The following is a 21,688-nucleotide window of genomic DNA, read 5'->3' on the forward strand; positions in this document are numbered from 1 at the left end:
GATATAATTAAGGTAAGATTAATCTGTCATTAAGTCTCTAAGAGGTGGTTTTTCTCACACCTATGCATGCGATGATTCTGCACCCTCTAATTGCTAGAAAGAGATTAATCGTGATTAATTCATCTCACTGGTAATTCCATTAGTGAAATCCTATTATTCTTAATCATGTAAGCCGAATAATTATCTTAGAGCCGGTTCCCATAGGATTATGTGCCATCCTTAATGATTGCTTTATGAAAGAAATCTAGATCTCTCAGATAGGAGAAATTAATTGATGTCACTAATCTACCCATTGGACTGTTATGATGCTTGCGAACCTTAGCTCTTTCTCCAAGCTAATCATTTAAAGTAGTGAGAAATGGCCCCGGTTAAGAAGACGCGCTTCGGTGGTGCCACGATCGCGAGGCAGGAACGAGTAATGTCAACGGAAAGGGGAAATCTCCTATGGAGGAACAAATACCGGCCATCTCACAGGCCATCGATGAAGAAGTGGAAGAGGTAGATCATATTTTTATTCAAGTTGTTTAAATTAACATTGCATACGCTAGTTAGGAATTCTCATATCCCCAAACATGTTGGAGAAATCCGACGGAAACCTCGGCATTGAAATCATTGTACATTAAGTTCTAAAGTAGGAAGGTAATGTTTGATGGGTATGCTGTCTGCAATAGGAAAGAATGTCTGCTAGGGAAAATTTAGCTCGACATGTTCATTTTAATTCCAATGTTGAATCAGTCCTGACCCCCCTACTGATCACAGGGGGCAGAGTTCCTCGTTAAGGGCTCTTGAATCCACGACTTGCTTTCTATGCGGTGGATACCCACGACTTGCTCTCTATGCGGTGGGAACCCACATCTTGCTCTCTATGCGGTGGGAGTGTCCGTGACGTGCTTTCTATGCGGTGGACATACCTAGTTGTATGGGCAGCTAGGCGACAACGGGAGGAGTGAACTCTCGCTGGAGGGGGGATGTTGTACCTCCAGAACATTGGAACTTTTATGAATAAGTTTGAGTAGAATTTTTACTAGAATTCTGTCTTGGTACTGTTTGCAATACTGGTTGAAGGGATGTCTTAACGAACAATGTGATTCGGAATTAAACAAGGAATCTTTATGTTGAACAACCTTTGTGGTAGTAATTAGGTCACACAAAGAAGTGTGAGTGTGGGGGTGGAAAGTGGGGGCTTGGCTCAGGTTGCCAATGGCTACGAGATGGGTGGTCCTGATGGGTCGGGAACTCTCTGTCCCCATTGTGCTTACTTCGATATTAGTAATACTCATTGCCCCTAGAGCGGTGAAATCTCGAGAGTACGTGCCTCTGAAACATGGGGAAAAAGGCACTCGAGGTTTCTCTCCTCTTGGAAGGTGGGTCTTAGGATCGCTACATAGGTTAAATCACGCTTCCCCTGCTAGGTGGAGCTAGATCTCCTTGCTAGTAGGCTCGAACTCAATTCACCTTGTGATGAGAGATCGTCCGCTAGATGAACCCAGACCACTTTGTTTGCTTCCGCTATAGATCTAGTGGCCACCAGGTTTACCATCAAATCCGTTGTTGAGACGACGGGGTGGGGACCTCACAAAGATGCCCCCTTGTAAACATGTCACCACCTACGATATCATCACTGAAAAAACTACTCCTCGATCGCAAAGTGGTCCTTAGCTATTGATCCAACGCTCACCACCTATAATGTCGATGTCAAGATCTATGCCTCTAAGCAGGTGTGTGCTCCAGAATTGCTCGATGTTGAAATTGTAGTCATTGCCAATCCACCAAACCAAAGCCAATGCAGACACGTGTGTGTGCTTGATATACGCATTCCCTCTATGAGCTCACATGAGCCTGTGAGAAACCTATAAACAAAGTGAATTTGAAGTTGAGATCCAGGTCTAAAAGCATCAACATCAAAGCCGGATCCTGCACCAATGCTACTCTTTGATAGGCTGACCTCAAATTCGAAGCCTATTATCACCTCGGGTGTCCATATGTGTGCGTAGTAGAGATCAAATCTCTCAACAAGTAGCCACAAGTGTATACATAACCATATACATGGAAATTGGATGGCAACCCACGTGATATCACTGGATAAACACATGTCAAGCCACAAACATAGAGCAAGGTGATGCTTATGTTACTACTTCACAGAGATAGAGGGGTCGTAATCCCGATCCTGGCAAGATTAAAGATCGTAAGCTTCCCACAGGAGTAAATCTAAAGGATCTATGCATAACATTGAGAGTTATCATTTCCACAAAAAAGGACACTTGAAGAACAATTCCAGGATTTTGTAGACAAACAATAAAAAGTCTCAAGAAAACAAGAATTTTAATAGTGATGGCAAGGACAAAGCAAAGCTAGATGAAATCAACATGGTCGAGTCTATTAAGACTCCAAATATCCTTGAGAGGATTGATCCATTGGATGTTTTGGTTTTTAGTTTGAACATTATTATATATGCTCTTGTTACAGACGATGTCGCTAATGCATAGAATTGGGTCATTGATTCTGGTACTAGTTTTTGTGTGACACCACATAGAGATTTTTTCTCTACTTATGCACACACAAAGGGCATAGTGAAGCTCAGTTACTTCTGAGCTTGACATTGTGAGTGTTGAAGATATAAGATTGGTCTCACCACATGGTGGCATGTAGTTTATTGTGAGAAATGTCAGACATGTCCCTAAGCTAGCAAAGAGCTTGATTTTAGCAATGCAGGTAGATGACTTGGGTTACAATCTCATCTTTGGGAACGGCTCTTGGGTCATCAAAAAGGGAAATTATGTAATTCGCAGAGGGCAAAAACATGGTACCTTGTACTCCATGTATGTGACGTGTGTAAAAGAAGACTACATATTGATATGTGAGCTGCCATCTAATGAGTTGTGCCATCGCCGACTAGGCCATATGAACCAAAGGAGAATGAAAACATTGGCAATGTTTTGATTACTTACTTGTGTTAAGTTTTTTTTACTTTTCTATGTGTGAACAATGAATTTATTTCAAAAAAAATTAGGACATAGTTTTCATCATTGAATAGAAAGTGAGTAGATCCACTAGAACTTGTCCATAGTGATGTATGTGATCCTATGCTGACAAGTCTATAGGGTGGTTAGTTACTTCATGACTTTCTACTAAAAAAGTGTGGGTGTATCCTTTGAAACTCAAGGATGATGTCTTCTCTATGTTTTAAAAGGTCCTAGTGTTAGTTGAAATCCAATGTGGCAAGAAGCTCAAGAGTTTAAGGATTGATAATGACAGAGAGATCGTCTTCAAATATTTTGTTGACTTTTAATTGAGAGGATGAATTGCATGATTGAAGAGAGAGTCACAACAATGTTTCTATGAAAAATTTGATCAAAGATTTTTGAATGGAAACTATTTTGATAGCAGTGCAACAACATTAATCAATCACCTAGCACGCCATTGAATTACCTCATTCAAAAGGAAGCCACACTATGATTGTTTGTGTGTTTTTAGATATGCACATGTGCCAAAGGAGTTTCAAAAGAGGTTACCAAAGTCACACGTGTATTTTCCTTGGTTATGGTGCAGATGGAGAAATGGAATATCATCTTTGGCACCCAAAATCTCATAAATTCATTCGTAGTTCACACATTATCTTCAACGAGTCAAAGATGCAAATGAAGCCTATGAAAGAGATTAGAGCATAGAAAGGTCACATAAAGATGTTGCCTCAAATTCAGTGAAAAGTTGGAAGATTAGTTAATGATGCACCTTCCACTAGAAGCACTCCAATTGATAAGGCAAAGAGTAGTAGTCAATCATTCAGACAATCTAGTAGATCCTTGTTGTTCCTAAAGCATACAACACCCTTAAATAGTATTGAATGAACGGGTTAGCCAATTCTAGCTATAGTCCATGACTATGCCAGTACTAGACACATAGGTGACAGAATGACATGGACAAATGTAGACCAACACATCATTTTCTCATTCATAATTATCAAAAAAAAAATGTGTACAAGATATGGACTTGGGCCATATAATGTCTAGGCACAACATTACTCATTACAATGGTGCTTAGGGCAACCACACACTCACACAAACTGCCCCATCATTGGGTTGTTGCTTCCTTTTATCCTCACCTATAATACCCATTGTACTTCTTGATTCTAACTCCCCATGGCTATTGGCTACCCTTTCTAGATTCTCACCTCTAACATTCTCTTCCCTTTTGTCGTGAATGTCGCTTCTAGACGGCCAACATTGGCACGACCCTTGTTTCTAGCGGGAGCATTCTAGCTCCGCCCTCCTTCTATTGCCCCCCTCACCTATGATGTATTCATTGACTCACATGTACTTATTTTGAGGCCTTTAAATATCAGTTTACATGAGTTGCCCTAGCATTTTTTCCAATGTTATTCATCACTTTTTCTAAAAGGTCCAAGTTCAATTGTATTATTTGTAATGAAAGTCATTTAAGTTGGCTTCTTGAAAATGATTCTAGTGTATGTATCATGTTCGCTTGGTTTCTAAACTTATTGCTCAATGTAGATCACTATATTTTAAAAGTGTGTATTTTGGTAGTTGCATATGAGTGTTCATGTGTATGAGTTGAGGCCAGTGAAATAAAAATTTGACACACACACACACACACACACACACACACACACACACACACACACACACACACAGAGAGATAGAGGGACGGAGAGGAGGACTCCATCAAGAATCCTTTTAAAATTTGCTCGCTCGATTCCAAAAAGCGTTCGCCCAAAAATTTACATCAGTTGGGGAGAGAGGGGGGGGGGGGGGGGGGGGGGGGGGGGGGGGGGGGGGGAGGGGGGCAATATTGTGTGAGAGAGAAATATCAATTTACAAGGAAATGAGTACACGCTACAAATTTTGGAGAAAAAAGTCTACATCAAAACGCTCGTCTCTACGATCGTGATGGCAATCACAGTCAAAGAGCACAAGTCGAGTTCAATCTCATAGGCAACCCTACATATTTATAAATCATAGTTAAACATGAAATAAAAACACACACACTCTTTCATGTAGCACGGTTTAGAGCAAGCTGCTCCACCTGCACAATGCAATTTCTATAAAATTGAAACATTGTATCTAACTTCACTGAGTAACAAGGGATCTCTCCCTATTCCAATTCGTAATGAAGTCTCTCTCTTGGATTGCACAATACAGAGAGAAATCTCTCTCTCTCTCTCTCTCTCTCTCTCAGGACTAAGGTTGATCTTTAAAAATCACTTTCAAAAAAAAATGAGAAATGAAAGGGTGCCACTTTTGGGAAGTGTCTTCTCGTGAGGGAGAAGAGAGGAGGGAGATTCCACTTTTCTCTTTGCCGGCTCTTGAGAAGCTATCAGCAAGAGAGTATATTGTGTGTGTGCATGCGTGCACACACGTACACGTGTGTACGAATCCCAATCTACGCAATTGAATATATATGTGTGTGTGTGTGTGTGTGTGTGTGTGTGTGTGTGTGTGTGTGTGTGTGTGTGTGTGTGTAGATAGATAGAGAGAGAGAGAGAGAGAGAGAGAGAGAGAGCTCTAAACCAACCAATTGGGCAATGAATTAGTGATTTACAATGGGTTCAAGGTGTTGCTTATATAGTAGCTTGAGGGCCCTTAAGCCCCTTAGTAAATTGCCTTACCCAAGACTTTGACAAAACAGAGGTACCATCCACTACATACACATCAATTATGCAATCACTAATCTTTTTACCTTAAAAGAATTCCATCTTGAGCATTTTTTTCCTCATAGAAGATTGAGTTATAGACCACTACATCCAAGGATCTCCATTTGTGAACTGGGAACACATCATGTTCAAGCATTCCTAGACAATGAACTTTGAAGCACATCATGCCCATAATCCAGCCAACAACAATAAATTTGTGCATATATCCATAGTGTTTTATACATCATGTTGGTTCATTGCCAGTCGCGTGTGCCTTGAACTCCGACCAACGAATTCAAATCTTGATAACTTAAACTCCAATACATGGGTCCAAATCATTTTCAAGATGCACTTTTGGCCCCTCTTTGCACTCACAAGCCTCTCCCTGGGTGAAGCTAGTTGCAACCATGGCCACCTGACTAGAAATATGGCATTGTGGTACATTGCGGCCACCACCATGCCTTTGCTCTCTAGCAAACTCATGCATTTTCTTTTGGCTTCACAATTTCGAGCCAAACAATTGATGGATTTCTTGAGAACTTCGTTCGTGCAAAGGTGCAGCTAACTGGGTGTTGGTTGATACACTTTTCATAGCCTTTAGTTGGTGTTGTTCTTGGTTCCTATTGGAGGCCACCTACCTAGTTTTAAAGACTTTTGGGCACACTTCAAATTGCATAGCATTTCAAAACACTTCGCGTCTAGTAGCTCTCCAATGCCCTTGAAGCCTACTCTACATGAAGCCCTTGTTGCTATCAAAAGGAGGTTCTTGCTTCAAAATGCCTATCCAAAGGAGACTCAAAATCGGCAGCGTTTCAATATGCGCTACAAAGGATCGTTGAAATTGCACGCCTATCAAAATGCTTTAGAAACACGGATCTATCCAACTTTGATTAGCATTTTAGAATGCCATCAACCACATGTCCCGATGCTTCCCTTACCTGCATTCTAGAAAATTTCCACCTAGAGCTTCTTATATTTTTTATTCTCTGCAGTGCCAATTCTCTTCCCTTGGGATCACTGAGCCAAGGGCTCATGTACCATGTCAAATTTGACGATGCGAAAGCGCAAAGGAAAGGGGAGAATATGAGAGAGAGAGAGAGAGAGAGAGAGAGAGAGAGAGAGAGAGGAACCAACCAATTGGGCAATGAATTAGTGATTTACAATGGGGGCAAGGTGTTGCTTATATAATAGTATGGGGGCCCTTAAGTACCCCCTTAGTAAATTGCCCTACCCAAGATTTTGAAAAATATGTAAATCAAATACCTAAAGCCAAAAAAATTATTGGGATCACATTGGGTTGTTCACTTGAGATGCTATAACTTTAACAATAAGTAGAGGAGAAATCCATGGCTATACTTTTATGTGGTAGGTATTGGTAGTAGTAGCATTAAACATGGTTGCTTCCCTCTATTATATTTTACTTTCTGGCACATCATGATGTAATAGACATACTCCAGAATATCCTTTTCAATTGATGACCAACAAAAATGTCTCTACATCATGAGTGGTAGCTACAAGTCCACAATACCCTACATAAGGAAGAGTATGTGACTCTTGCATTAATTTCTTCCATAAAGCTTGAGTGAGACATAGGCTGTTTCCATAGAGAAGAAATTCATCTTTCAATGCAAATGAACCTTGTGCCTTCCCAGAGAAATCGATGATGAAAGAGGAACTTATTCATCTACCACAATGTTAAGCTCATGGTGACATGCTATAGACACATAATTAGCCTTAGGTCTATGGGAAATTGCATTTGGTACTTGATTGTGGTTGCCACAATCGTGAGCAATATGAGAATGAAATTGCAAAAGAAAAACTTTCCACCTCATTTGTTTCTCAATTAAATTTGTTTGAGTCCGAAGTACTTGATACTTTGATGATCCATTTAAATGATTACTAGAGTGCCCAAAGGATAATTCTCACACGAACTAAGAGCATGCATGACTACAAGAAACTCTTTCTCATGTATCCCAAGGATGTGCTTGACGACACTGCCATTGATGGCATCAATAACTTATGACATTGATGGACCACAATTGAGAGCAACATAGTAACTATCAGCAATTCACAATATCGATAGTGGGTAACAACAACACCTTTTGTGTCTGCAATAGATGGCATAGCTACGGGGAATTTTGCAGGTTGGGAGCGTCGAGTGCACCACATGCTCAGTGGATTTTGTGGCATGCGGGAGAGAGAGAGAGAGAGAGAGAGAGAGAGAGAGAGAGAGAGAGAGAGAGAGGAGATAACCGAACGTCATAGGCCATAACATTATGAATAACTAAATGCCAGACACCCTACATTGATTAGAGCCTCTTTTTATAAGAATAAAATATAATCTTTGGTAGATCCCATGGATGCTAAGGTAATATCCATATATCAATGCCATGTTGTAGTAGCCCTTGAGATAGTTCATATAATGCTACTTACAGGGATAGCCCATTGAAGAGATCATGCTTTGGTAGCTACGATGGCAGTTAGAAACTAGTTCACTTATTTTTGCACATTTTACTACCCTTACCTTTGTCTTTTGAATCCTCTATACTAGACATGTGGATTATACGATGATGATGTAAATTTTTGGTCTCATAAGCCTTTTAGGCCTTCTCCATACATAAGTAAGTTAATATTGCATCTCTCTCTCTCTCTCTCTCTCTCTCTCTCTCTCTCTCTCTCTCTCTCTCTCTCTGTGTGTGTGTGTGTGTGTGTGTGTGTGTGTGCGCGCGCGCGCGCATGTGCGCGTGCAAAAATTAGGCATTACTTGTAAAAAAACATCAAAACAAAAAGTAGAGCACTTTTGTGAGGTGAAATGTTACATGTTGGTAACACAACCACAATCTATGCCATGGCCAAGGGAGGAGGAGGAGGTAAGGAGCTTGGGCTCAGTAGCGAGTTCTCTAAGCACCCCACATGATATGCATCATATAATGAGGATAACACCTCAATGCATGCCTATATAGTGGTAGCCTACGTATCCACACTAGCCTTCATGGGCGCTCAATACTGGGTGCCTTCATCCTAAACCTCGAACACACTCAATATACACTCTCTAGTGGGGTTGTTCTTGGTGCTCAATTGAGCTATACTATCACTATGGGTGGCCAATGAGTGCCTTTATTAGCTACGTGACATTATCTTTCACTTAACCCCAAAAACATAATGGGAAATTTCATGGTAATATCCTAATAATGTTCCTAAGCAAATGGATCCTTTCTAATGGCATTCAACATAACCTTAACCTTTTGACATGTTTCATGCCTCATCATTGTCCATATAGCCAAGATCGTTTACGGTTCATGTGCACTGCATGTGGTTGTGCCAAAACCTTTGAAGAAACTAGATTAAAAACATTTTTTAGCTTGTTAATATAAAATGTTGGATGCAGTTAGCTACTTAGATTGTAAGGAAGCTTACCTTTAAGCATTTACTACCTTACATATCTTGATTACGTAGGATATTTCAATAATAAGTGTAGAGGAATCACAAAGATATTCCTTCAATTTATCATGTTGGCCTTTTGTGAGTCACCCTAGCATCCATAGCCAACTTGGGAGCATTTAGGTGGCAACATTTAGGCCATCATCTAGCTAATCTATTATACAGAACTTGCGAATTTAATAGTAGAGACGTCGACAACTCCCTCAATTATTTTAATCTTATTCTTTATAGTCTCTCATATCTTTTTTGAGTTTATATTCACTTAGGAAGTAGGAGGTTCCAAATGAGTAGGCCTAGCTCTCCTATCTCGTTTGTGTCCTCTTCTTTTTAGAAGTGAGAAGAAGTATGATCTAGTGAAGGATGCTCTTGATTCTCTCGCATAGGTTGAGCTTTAGCTTGGGCTCGAGTGACTACCCTCAAAGATGCTACCTCGTCTTCTTTCAAAGTAGATGGAGAAGTCAATACTTGCAGCAAATTGTGGAAAGGTTATCCTCCTTGGGCTTATGTGGGTAGTTGTGGGTCAAGTGAGCGATACGGCATTCAACACTATATCGTGAAGCCATCGAAGTATTCTCTTTATTTTAAGGACAATTACTCATCGAATGATTGCCATTATATTAGAAACAACATTCCCATCGCCTAGAGGTTGAGGTGGAGGCCACCCCACATTGGGGTTCTAGCTCTCAAAGGGTTCATTGTCAAACTTGGGAGAGGCTTCATCACTAGCATATTCATAATAGCAACTCATTTTTACCATAATCTCCTAGAGATGTCCTTTGTAATAGTTGCTTACTAGCACTAAGTCTCTAGGTTTGCTAGCCTCATCGTTCATATTAACATCAAATATCCAAGGTCACCACGTCCTTATATAGGTGGTGGATCAAGCTCTCTCCTTAAGTCATTTAGTGCACATGCTTGAAAAGCTTTAACATAGTAGGAACAATCCAAGAGACCTTAAAGCTCTATCGGACTAGTGTTGGACTCATTGGGGGGGGGGGGGGGGGGGGAGAGAGAGAGAGAGAGAGAGAGAGAGAGAGAGAGAGCATATTGCCTATTTGTACCTGCAACATAAGCTTTTAAAACTTCTTAGACTAGGGACCACCATTTATTAGAGTAAGTACCCAGTAAGTAACCTTTGCAATCTAGTCACGAATTTCACCTTTCTTCAAGGCAAAGAGCAAAGGGATGCTTCAAATGCCTAGCGCATCTTCAAGACATCATTGGCCGCCCAAACCTTGTAGGTGACAATACATCTTGGATGTTCAACTATGCCAATGATAGTAAGAATCATGTAGCTAAAAGGTTGGACTCTTTGCATAGTGCCTTCTCAATATATATATATCCCTATCAAAATCATACTTGAACGTGGTCATTTTCTCCTCCTGCCGTCTCAGCTACATCAACTTTGGCCTTGCCCGTGTCCTTGGTGCTGCTCTTCTTGTCTATGTGGTAGTGCAGTTGAAGGGTGTATGGTTACTACTACCACAACAAGGACATGCATCAGTTGCATAACAATGTTGATGAACATTTGATGTAGAGGCTACTATGCATGAGGCTGCACATGCTCCTTCCCCTCCACCTTTGAGTGCCCAAGCTTTCTTTTCTTTTAGAAGTGAGTTAATGACAAATGCAATGAGTGCAAGTGCTTTGGTGTGTGCAAGTCTGCATTTCGCACTCCTGCTACAAGTTTCGTGCGCCAGCTAGGGTGTGTGTGTGTGTGTGCGTGTGTGTGCGTGTGAATGAGCAAGGTGAGTGTGAGTGTTCGGGGGTGTGTGTGTGTGTGAAACGTGGTGCGCGCACCAGTGAATCTCTGAGGTGTCGGGAACCCTTCTGCTGCTCCTTTGTCGCACAGTTCTGCCCTGCGCAACCTCTACACAGTGAGCCAGTGGCTGCAGTTTGCCCTCGCCTGCACGTGGCCCATCAAAGCTGACGAGAGCCTCAGCAGCGGGCAGGCTTCAGCAAGGGTTTCCTGTCAGTTTGCGTGGGGGTGTGTGAGTGTGTCTGTGTGTGTGTTTCGTCGCATCTATTTCTCCTTGGCGCAGCCATCCCTCACTGGCTCTGTACAGGTTTCGCCTCTGTGTGTGTTTTAGGGTGAGAGTGAGTGTGGGTGTGTGTGTGAAGTAGTCACCTTCGTGCTGGTCAGGTTTGCAGTGTGTGTGGCATCACAGCCACCTTGCGGTGTATTTGTGTCTATGTCGAGTGTGTGTGTGTGTGTGTACGCTTGTGGGGGATTTGGGTGTGTGGTGAATCCTTCGGCCTCGTTTGTCGCGCGACACTGTTCTGCACAACATCTACCTTGTGCAGGCCCTTCACAGCGCGTCGGGAGTGGAAGTTTGATTTCGCCTGCACGCGGTCCTTCCGTCGTCTTGTGTGCGAGAGAGGGGTGTGTGTTTTTGTACAGCTAGCTGGTGTGTGTGTCTGCCTGTGTATATAGCAGTCATATATCAAAAACTCCCAAAAAAAGAAGAGAGTGTGTGTGTGAGAGCTTCGCATGGATTCCACTGATCAGTGTATATATAAGTGTCGGAAAGCCATGGAAACTTCGGAGATGGATGCTTTGAGTCTTATCAAAGAATGTTTGCATGAGGATTTCGAGGATGCACATCAAGCCTAGGAAGGATCCGCTCCTGTTATGGAAGTGTGCATCCCTATATAGGAGCTCATGGATCTTGTTGCTCAATATGCACTTAACGCTCTGATTCTTTTTTGCCCGGGTCGAATGCCTACTGCTCAGGATGTAGGCCAATGGGTTGATTTCCTACTCAAACGGCAAGCAGTCCGAGGGGTTTACTTTGGTGCACGAGGGTTCTACGAAGTCTTGCTGGCTGACATGGATGCTCGGGATGCTCTGCTTGAAATGTCTCCTCTTTTCTTCAATACGCAGATGACTCATGTGCTGCCCTGGGCTATTACCAAGGACTATCAGAGTCTCATTCGTCACAAGTGTCACGTCTGGGTTGAGGTGGTCGACTTTCCTCGCACTTGGCGTCATTTTCTTCCTTTGTTGGCTAATCAGTTAGGAAAAGTCATTTGCCCTCCTAAGCTGGAGGCAAACACAAACCGTTTTTGTATTTTGTGGGACACGGATATTCCCACACCAACAGGTATTTCGATCGATTCTGGGGATACAGTGTTTGGAAAGCGCCCTTTTAAGCTTAAATGGGGCAAGTTTGCGAATTCTTGCTTTCGATGTGGCAAATTTGGTCATATGCAATCCGAATGTTCGGAACCAAATCTGCAACCACCTCCTTCATCCGTCCCTGCTCCTCAACCTCGCTCACCTTCGAAACCTTCTACTGAGGTTCAAACTAAAGGAGTTTCAACCTCCTCCTCCTCCTCAGCTGGGGCCATTAAAGGAAAGGGGAAACAAGTACAATTGTCTGCACTTACGACTTCTCCAAATATTAAAGACAAGGGAAAAGAACAGGTTTCGACCTCTCAAACTTGGATAGTGCCCAAGAAACCAGTCAAAGCTGCTACACCTCGTGTTCCGGCATCTTCTCGTAATTATGTGCCTCCCTTGAAGAATGTTGCTCAGAAAAAACTCCCTTGAAAACAACACTTCTTTGGTTGAAGCTTGGGACAAGGTAGTTCGTTCTTACAAGGAGGTTGTTACTGGAGAAGCTTCTTCATCACAAGGTGCATTTCCTTTCAATTATCCAGGTCCAGGTATTGACCCGCCTTCTCAGGCACCTTCAACTAGGGAGGATGTGTTGATGGACATTGGTACTTGAGTTTTATTCCCCCCTTTCTTTCCATGTTTTCTCGTCCAATGTATATACCATATAGAATGCATAGTTCTTTGAATTGCATCTCCTATAATGTGCGTGGGTTATGCAATCACGACAAGTGGCGGCTTACCTGGCACTATGTACATACATGTAAAGCAGACATCGTGGTTCTTCAAGAGCATAATCAGCATCAATTTGCAGGACAGACTTCTTACTTTGCGGGCTACTGGATAGCTTATGCAGGATCAACTGGCCATTCTGGAGTGCTTATGTTTGTTCGACATGAACTCTTCCGAACCTTGGTCTTTAATGACCCGGCTGGGAGATGGATGGTCATCCAATGTATTATTAATGGAGAAGTTTTCGAATTTGGAGGATTATATGCATACACAACTTCTGCAGATAGAGCACGGTTGTGGAGTGCTATTTCATCTTATTGTTGGCGTTCCAGTGCCTTTCTCTGCAGGGATTTTAATAATGCACCAAACCTTGCGGATAATATTACTTTCCATTCTCACATGCTTCATATCGAACGGCAATCTTGGGACCAATTTATGTCGACCTGTAATGGGCTTGATTTGTGGCCCTTTTTGCATGCGACTGATCCAGGCTTTACTTTTCAGCACAATGCTCAATCTATGTATCGCGCTCGGCTGGATCGCTGGTATCTTTTTCACATGCAACAATATGATGACTTTGTATGCGAGATGACGATTGATTATGCTATGTGTCTCTCATATCATTTTCCCGTATGCTTGAAACTTCGTTTTGGCTCTTTTGGTGTCAATGATCGCCTACCCAAGAAAAGACTTCTGCATGTCAATAATGCTTATCTCAAGCATGAGCCTTTTCGCACTATGATTGTGAATATCATCCCGCCGTTGCTATCCCAGATGTATGTTGACTTGGACATAGCATGGTTTCGTTTTGTTATGCGTGTTCAATCAATTATACAGGATTATGGCAGGGATTATTTATCACAAATAAGGGAACAGGTTAACCAGGCAAAGGATACTTGTAGCCGATTAATGCACTTGGCTAATCATTCTTCTCTTGCTGATGCTCAAATGACTGAGTTGTTCTCTGCTTGTGCAATCTTAAGGCACAATGATGAGAGGAAATTGGCCAAATGGCAGACTCGAGCTCGTCAACAAGCTTTTGCAGATAAAGGATGTGCTTCTAAACAATTCTTTAAGCATTTGCATCACTCCAGGCAATCTCAAACTATACGGAGAGTTAAATTACTGTCAGGGGAGTGGACCTCCACTCTTCGAGAGCTAGCATTAGCCCTATGCTCTCATTATGGCAAGATTTTTGAGGCCCCTTCTTCTCCCACGAGAGAAGCTCGTCAAGCGCTTCATGTGTTTCTATCGCATGTTACTTCCATTCTCTCGTTGCGGCAGGCTCAAGACTTGGAAGTTGTTTTCACTGAGTCGGAATTGTATGCCAGCTTGCTTGATTTAGGTCGATGGAGAGCTCCTAGTTAGGATGGTCTCTCTGTGGAATTCTTCTTGTCTTTCTGGGATTATTTGAAGTTGTCTCTATTATTCATGATGAATACAGCTTGGGAACAACAGGAATTACCCTCCTCTTGGAAAGAAGGTTTGCTCAAGCTGATCCCTAAGCATGCATTGTGTGAGGAATTTTCACATTGTGGCCTATTACACTTATGCCTGTTGGGTATAAATTAATGGCAAAAATGCTTGCTAACCGACTCAAATGCTTTCTACATGAAGGCTTGCATCAATCTCAATACGGCTTCATTCCGAGACATCAAATTACTGATAACCTCGCTCTTGGAAAGAAGGTTTGCTCAAGCTGATCCCTAAGCATGCATTGTGTGAAGAATTTTCACATTGTGGCCTATTACACTTATGCCTGTTGGGTATAAATTAATGGCAAAAATGCTTGCTAACCGACTCAAATGCTTTCTACATGAAGGCTTGCATCAATCTCAATACGGCTTCATTCCGAGACATCAAATTACTGATAACCTCGCGTGTCGTGCTTTTCTTGTATACAAACAGTACTTCTGCAGGCTTGCTGGATGGTTCTCTCAAAGAATCTTGGCCTTTGGGACGATCGGTACGGCAGGGCTGCCCTCTGAGTGCTTTGCTTTATGCGATTGCTACTCATCTCTTGTTTATGTACTTGGATTCCTTGACCTCCACTGGTAGGCTGCATGGCTGGTCGACAGTTTTTGCTGTCAGCTTATGCGGATGACTCTTTGTTCATTGCCTCGTAATAACTAGATGATGTACAACAGATTATGCATACTCTTCACTTTTGTTTTGGATTGGCAGCAGGTCCTCAAAGTTAACTTTTGCAAATCCAGCTATTGCCTTTGTAAGAGTGTGACTGGCATAGGATATTGGTGCCCTGGGGAGATTGTTCCTCCCATGTTCTGGTTCACCATTTGGTTTATTCCGCTGGGTTTGGAATGTATCGCTATGAAGAAAACGGATTGGGGTGCTTCCAACGTCTACATTCCAAGTTCAATTATTGAAAATTGTCCACGTGGCCACTTCATGTGCGTCTCAGGATTGTCCAATGCATCCTTGTGGCTTATGTGCAGTTTTACTTGCCTTTGTTGTCCTGGCCTCGGTTGCGCTTGCAGTCTCTCATGTCCAATTTTTAGAACATTTTTGGCGAACCTTGTCTACCAAGAGGGGCATTCGACTTTTATCTGGCCTCGGTTGCGCTTGCAGTCTCTCATGTCCAATATTTTAGAACATTTTTGGCGGACCTTGTCTACCAAGAGGGGCATTCGACTTTTATCTGGACAAGCTGTTTTCTCCCAAGCGGCTTGGAGGGTTGAATATTTTGGACTTGAGACGTCATCTTCTGGCTCGAAAAGCTATGTTGTTGCCAGTTTTGGTGGAGCAGCAACAACCGTAGGCTCTCATGGTCACACATTTATGTGCGCACATTGTCACCCCTTGTTTTGGTCATTGGCAACTGACTTATTGGGATGTTGTTTTTGGGAAGCTTGAAGGACACATTCCTGGATGTCCCTTTACTTCTTCTCTAATTGTTGATTGGAAGGTGGTCACTTGACATTTGGCTTGAGATGGTCGACAATCCTCTGGGGGTAACTCTCTTCGCTTGGAGAGTCTGCATTGGAGCAGGGTTTTTGCTTCGACTTTCGTTCAACGGTCCCCTCGCCAAGCGTATTCTTTTTCCCAAAAAGAAATCTGTCAGGTGCATCAGGTGGTTGATGATTCGGGTTATGTTCTTTCTTTTGCTGATGCCGTCTCTCGCTTTCGGTTGGGTCTTCACTATTCTCCTCTGTGGTGGGAGATTCAAAACATGCTTGCTGCTCATTCGCCCATTCCTCCGTTGGATGAAGACTCTCGCTTCTCTGATTGGAATCTGGCTACTACCAGATTGGACTGCATCTCAACTGCCAGTGTTTATGCCATTCTTCAGTCTAATGTATGGATTATGCATCGGGGTAATCAGCTGTGGTCGCTTTCCGAGTCATCCTTGTGGTGGCAACACGCATTGTCTCACATTTGGCAGAGTCATCTGCCTTTGAAGGAACGTGTTTTCTTGTGGCGGTGCTTGGTGGGAGCTCTACCTGTTGGTAGTGTGTTGCATGCTCGGCATATTGCGCCTTCCCGCTGCCCCAGATGCCTTGAAGCTGAGGAGACCGTGTCACACTTGCTGTGGTGTTGTCGTCACTCCAGAGCCTTCATTCGGCAAGTGTCAACTGCTCTTCGACTACGTTTTCCTTCCGGCTCATTTCATAGACGATTTTGACTTTTTGGGGTGCTTCGGTCACCACAATCTCAGTTTGCGGTCTTCTTCACCTGGGTCAGATTTTGGACTATGTGGGCCATCTAGCATCATAGGAACTCCTTAATGTTCCAAGGCACTTTTGTTGAGCTTTTTCCCTATTTCAAATTATCTCTTGGTCAAGCGTTGCATTTTGCCTATGAAGCTGGAGACATCACTCTTGATGCCTACAGGATTTACTTTGACTGTTTCTAGCCTTCGGAGCCTTATAGTGCTCCGTCTTTTGTATCCCTTTCTTTTCGTGGGTTTTCCTTGCTTTGAGGTTTCCCACTTGTAAATTAATCGAAGCAGATTTACAAAAAAAGCAAGTGCTTCTCTCTAAGAGACTCAAATAATTAAGCAATCTGAAATCGTTTTCAAAAGGATAGGTACTCTGGCTTCTCTCCGCTGAATGTAAATTATTACAAAAACTTTGCTTTAGTTTATGAATTAACTTAGATAAGTCCTCACTCATTTCCCAATGGAGTTCATAAGGAGACGTGTTGAAGACAACGTGTTCGTAGTGTAAACTATAATCTCATTCCATTCAGTTGCATTTACCTCCCATGCTTGCATTACCTTACATGATTCACAGACAATGGGCATACTATGAATACACTGTAACAACAAGCCTCCCTTGTTTTGACGTAAAACCCTCATCTCTTTTTTTGTACCATTAAGACGCTTTCCAATTCTGGCCATTCTAGTAGAGTAGAACTGTCAACCTTTTGCCTTTCATACACATGCCCACTTTGCTCTTTAGGCTCTCACACAAAACCTTATTATGATCTTTATGCACACCCTTTAATTTCTCTCCAAGAATTTCTCGTCAGCTGCACACATAAACTTGTTAATTGCCTTCGAAAATGCAAGATGATGCACATACAACACCTGTTCTATTTTAGTTGCACTATGCATGCATTTATAGGGTTCTTCCATGCCTAGCAAAGAGCCAATATTGCAATGTACGAATTGCACTGCATGCAAACTTGCAAAAGGCAGATGATCTTTTGCAGTAATCCAGCACGCTTCCAATCCTTCAGAAGGGAAGAGGGTGGTTACAAATGCCCACTCTCAACATTCTTAGAGACTTTGCACCCACCTCAGCAATAGCAAGAGCACCTACCATCTATTATGCCTGCTGGTGGAAAGATGATCTTAGCACTTCCTCAACTTTCTTCAGTAGCGTTCATGCCAGTTCTGCTGCTCCAAGTTCTCTTATCATCTGCCAACCTACTTGCAACATGATATGCATTCTTCCTTGTGTGCCACTAAACTGGGGAGAGGAATCTATGTGCATGTAACCCCAGGCTTGCAGGTAAATACAAGTAACATCAATGATGCCATCTGCCCGGGAAGACAAAAGCCAGGACCAATTTGCAGAGGTAAGACTTACGGGCTCAGAATGAGTTGGGTGCCCTGGAAGAACATTATAGCATGAATCGAGGAACAATAGTGAGCATTGTACAGCAAAGTTTGTAGCTGTAGGTCTCAGCAGAGGCATTGATGGCAGTTCTGTACTCAAACCATGTGACTAAACTAACGTACAATCTTCTAAGATTCCTAAGTTTCTCCTGCCTACTTGGTGCAAAAAAAAATTCTACAAAAGCACTACTGAAGGGGCCGATTACCTGATGGCTATTGTTCCATGCTGGGAACCCACGGGCCACAATGGTGTCAGCATTTGTACCAGACAGATCAAATTCCATGTTTATACGATATTGAAGCTTGCAAAATAGTCCCATCAGGGAAAGATTTGCAAATTGATGCAATGGATCTGAAAGAACGCTCAAAAAGATGCAAGGAGTCTCCACATATATGTTCTCCTACCACATGGCAATCGCACACAGCATGTTTTGTTAAGACAGCTCTTGTGAATACACCACCACAGTTTGACCCCTCGCAAGTGGCAGGTGATCATAGGCATCTGTCATGCCCAGCACACCATGCCACAGCTCATACCATCAAAACTCCTAGCAGTGCCGGGGTCCTGAGTTCACGTTAACAAGTTTTGCCAGTATCCTCACTGTCAACATGCTCCTTCCGTGCTATTTCTGAATCTTACCCATCTTTGTTCCAAGCCCAGGATATTGATTGAAGGAAATTTCTCTGTAAAAGAGTTTAAACAAAGGATGTAAGCAACTAGCCAATTTCAAGGAAGTGGGATAAGTTTATAATAACTTGTTGCGGGGGATTGATTGAAACATTGACTTCTAGCATTTTCCTGATATGGATATGCGAGGATCACAGCTCAAATACTGCATAGTGAGCAAAATCCACTTTGCGTTAGGACTCTGTTAATGATAATTCTGGACATCAATCCATGTGGCACCAATGTAGGTGGAAAATGAAGACCTAAAAATCAAGGAATAAGTAGAAAACATTTCATGCAAAGGATGAACCTTGGTTGACTATGGACATTTTCCAATCCTTACTCTCCATTTATATAGCTGGTGCCAAAATATCCTCTGGGAAAGTCAAAAGCTTAAAAATCAGCTTGAGGTTAACCCTTTCCTGCTTTTACAAGGGGCAAAACTTATGATTGAAGTTATCGAAAGTCTAGAGCACTGTGCCCAACTCCAAAACTTGTCTTGCTTGGAGAATGGAGACGATTTCAAGGGCTTGAGTTTTATTGGCACACAGCTTTAAAGATGGAGGCTGTATCTCCTCCATCCCATGAACACATTTCAAAACTCAGATTGTATGAAGTAACAAAGAGTTGATTCTGGAATTCTGCTCGCTAATTCTTAACATCCACAAAACAGAGCATTGAAAAGCTATGTGCCAGAGCTCATAAACAAACAAAAAACAATTTTTTTAAAAAGGCAGTTAGCCAAAAGAGATTGCCTGCTCTCGTGACTCTACAAGGTATATGAGGACCCCTTTCTTACAAAACAACAGCATCAAATGCGTAGATGCCGATACACCCAGAAGTTGTAGTGGAACGTGAACTTCAGAGAAATGGGTCCGCCATGCACTTTGTAGAGATTATGATATCTTCCATCTCTCTATCACTGTTGCCTCTTGTCCACAAGAAGCGGGGGCTCACTTTTCCCTTAACCAGTACCAAAGCTTTCAATGATGCCAACCAAGGATGCATATGTACCAGTGATGGCACATATAATCCCTATCACAATTATGAGCACACAAAACATCCTCTGCAAAAACATTGCCACTGTTTAGTGCGCTAACTTATGTGATTACTGTGAGAGGCCCACAACTATCTCTACATAATGCAACAAAAATAACATTTTACCTGGAATAAAGTTGCTGTGTTACCTGCTATCTTTAGAAAGCAGGCAGCAGGAAGGATCAAGCACTGCAAGGCCAAAAAAAAGACCTTGAAACCATAAAACTGTACGTTCTTAACATTGCCTAGATCAAAGCCTTGATGGACCTACCACTAACATGCTGAGCAAGGAGCCAATTAGCGACATCATATACCCTGTATTCATACGTAGCAAAAACATGAACAGCATTATACTTCAAATAATTGCGGCACACTAAAAAAAAAAGCACAAAATCATTCACAAAACAAACAGGTGATAATTGAAATGAGTTTGATAAAATGCTTGCAGGTAATGTCTATCAACTTGTGTACATAGATATATGTGTGCATCATACATGCAAAAGCCTCTTTGTACACCTAAATCGATATCCTCTGCATGGTTTGTAAACAAACTTATGAATAATGTTTTTAATGATGCCGAGGAAAGACTTACCAAAGAAAGGCACAAGAAGTGCCACACACAAAGTGGATACCACAAGAATAGTACGAATGCTCATTGACATCCCGTAGCTTTTCCAGGAGTAGCCTAACGAAGGAAACAACTCCTCCAGGCTCAAGGCAACAGGGGTTATCGTCAGGGCATACGTTAATTACCATCACAGTTAGGGAGATGTCAAATAGCCACAGGAGATTCAAAATTAACATGAGAAAATAATACTTTTTGAGCATGCAGACACTCATAATATGAAATTTCAAACAAACATATAAAGCTGCTCACAACTGTCCAATAATAACATTTCAGCAAGCTCTATAAAAGATGGATCCGGAGTTGGAGAGGAGCCCCTTAAATAACCACCCCTTTGATGTTACCATCTATAGCGCTATGCTATTGTACCAAAAACAGAGGCGATTTTGAGAAGGATATTTAGTGAATGGGTTGACCACCTGTAACCAGTTAATGCCCGAGTCAGTGTCTTGTAAAACTCAAAGGAGAGAACTTCCTGTTACTAGGAAGCAATAAAGCTTACTGTTGTCCAGAGTGCAATCTTTGAAGCCACTAGATTCTTTGGCAAATTGAGCGTAATCTGTGATTGGGTTTCTGCTCCAAACATTGTGAACCCCATGACAGCCATTCCTCCATACATGGTTGTGCAGATGATAAAGCTAGACATGAGCAGAAGCTTTTTCCCCTCTTAATACTGGGCACAAAACTCTCCAGGTTATATATATACAAATAAGATTGCAGCAAGTTCACATACCTTGTCGTTAATATTGTTGTAAATTGAGAAGGCTTTTTCAGAGAAATGTATATGTTTGGAAAGACAGCATGACCAGAATAGCAAAATCCATAGAGGCCAATTGATATTGGGATGTTAGATATTGTCAGCAGGGGACCACTCTTATGAAAGCCAACCCCATCGATAACTCCAACCCAGATTACACATAGCACCACCAAAATAGATGCAATAACACCTCCAGCTGAAAACAGGAGTGATATAATCTCTCTCTCTCCCTCTCTCTCTCTCTCTCTAGTACCAAGGAAGAAGACACACACAAGATATACTTTCACACCAGAGACTGATATGTGGCAAAGATCTATAATAGGATGTGGGCAGCCGAGCCAGTATATACTGTAGAGGAGATTACTTCTCAGTTAACAGAGATACTACATGGAGCAGCACAAGAGGCATACCCACATACTCAACCTGATCCAAAGAGAGGATCTGGGAACATGCCTCAGAACAGTTGGTATGACGAGGAATGCAGAGAGACGAGAACCCAGGTACAAAAAGAGCTTACACTTGGGATCATCACATATAAGCAGTCTCGGATTGCTCTTCGGTGTATAGTACGTCGCAA

General features: G+C 42.2%; 1 protein-coding gene across 11 annotated transcripts in view; it reads right to left on the bottom strand.

Moving 5' to 3' along the window:
• Positions 1-19,393: 19,393 nt before the first annotated feature.
• Positions 19,394-21,688, bottom strand: part of LOC147440239 (amino acid transporter AVT1C-like) — an 84,132-nt gene continuing 81,837 nt past the window's right edge. For all 11 annotated transcript variants that reach the window (XM_086530027.1, XM_086530024.1, XM_086530028.1 and 8 more), the window contains 7 exons: positions 21,088-21,307; positions 20,857-20,992; positions 20,754-20,773; positions 20,322-20,473; positions 20,001-20,044; positions 19,856-19,918; positions 19,394-19,757 (listed from right to left, as the gene is read on the bottom strand). In XM_086530027.1, coding sequence (XP_086386153.1) covers positions 19,656-19,757; positions 19,856-19,918; positions 20,001-20,044; positions 20,322-20,473; positions 20,754-20,773; positions 20,857-20,992; positions 21,088-21,307 — 737 coding nt within the window. In that variant the 3' untranslated portion in view covers positions 19,394-19,655. The remainder of the gene's footprint in view (positions 19,758-19,855; positions 19,919-20,000; positions 20,045-20,321; positions 20,474-20,753; positions 20,774-20,856; positions 20,993-21,087; positions 21,308-21,688) is intronic.

Source organism: Adiantum capillus-veneris, chromosome 15 (assembly GCF_014529385.1).
Source record: "Adiantum capillus-veneris isolate H3 chromosome 15, ASM1452938v2, whole genome shotgun sequence".
NCBI classification, from domain to species: domain Eukaryota; kingdom Viridiplantae; phylum Streptophyta; class Polypodiopsida; order Polypodiales; family Pteridaceae; genus Adiantum; species Adiantum capillus-veneris.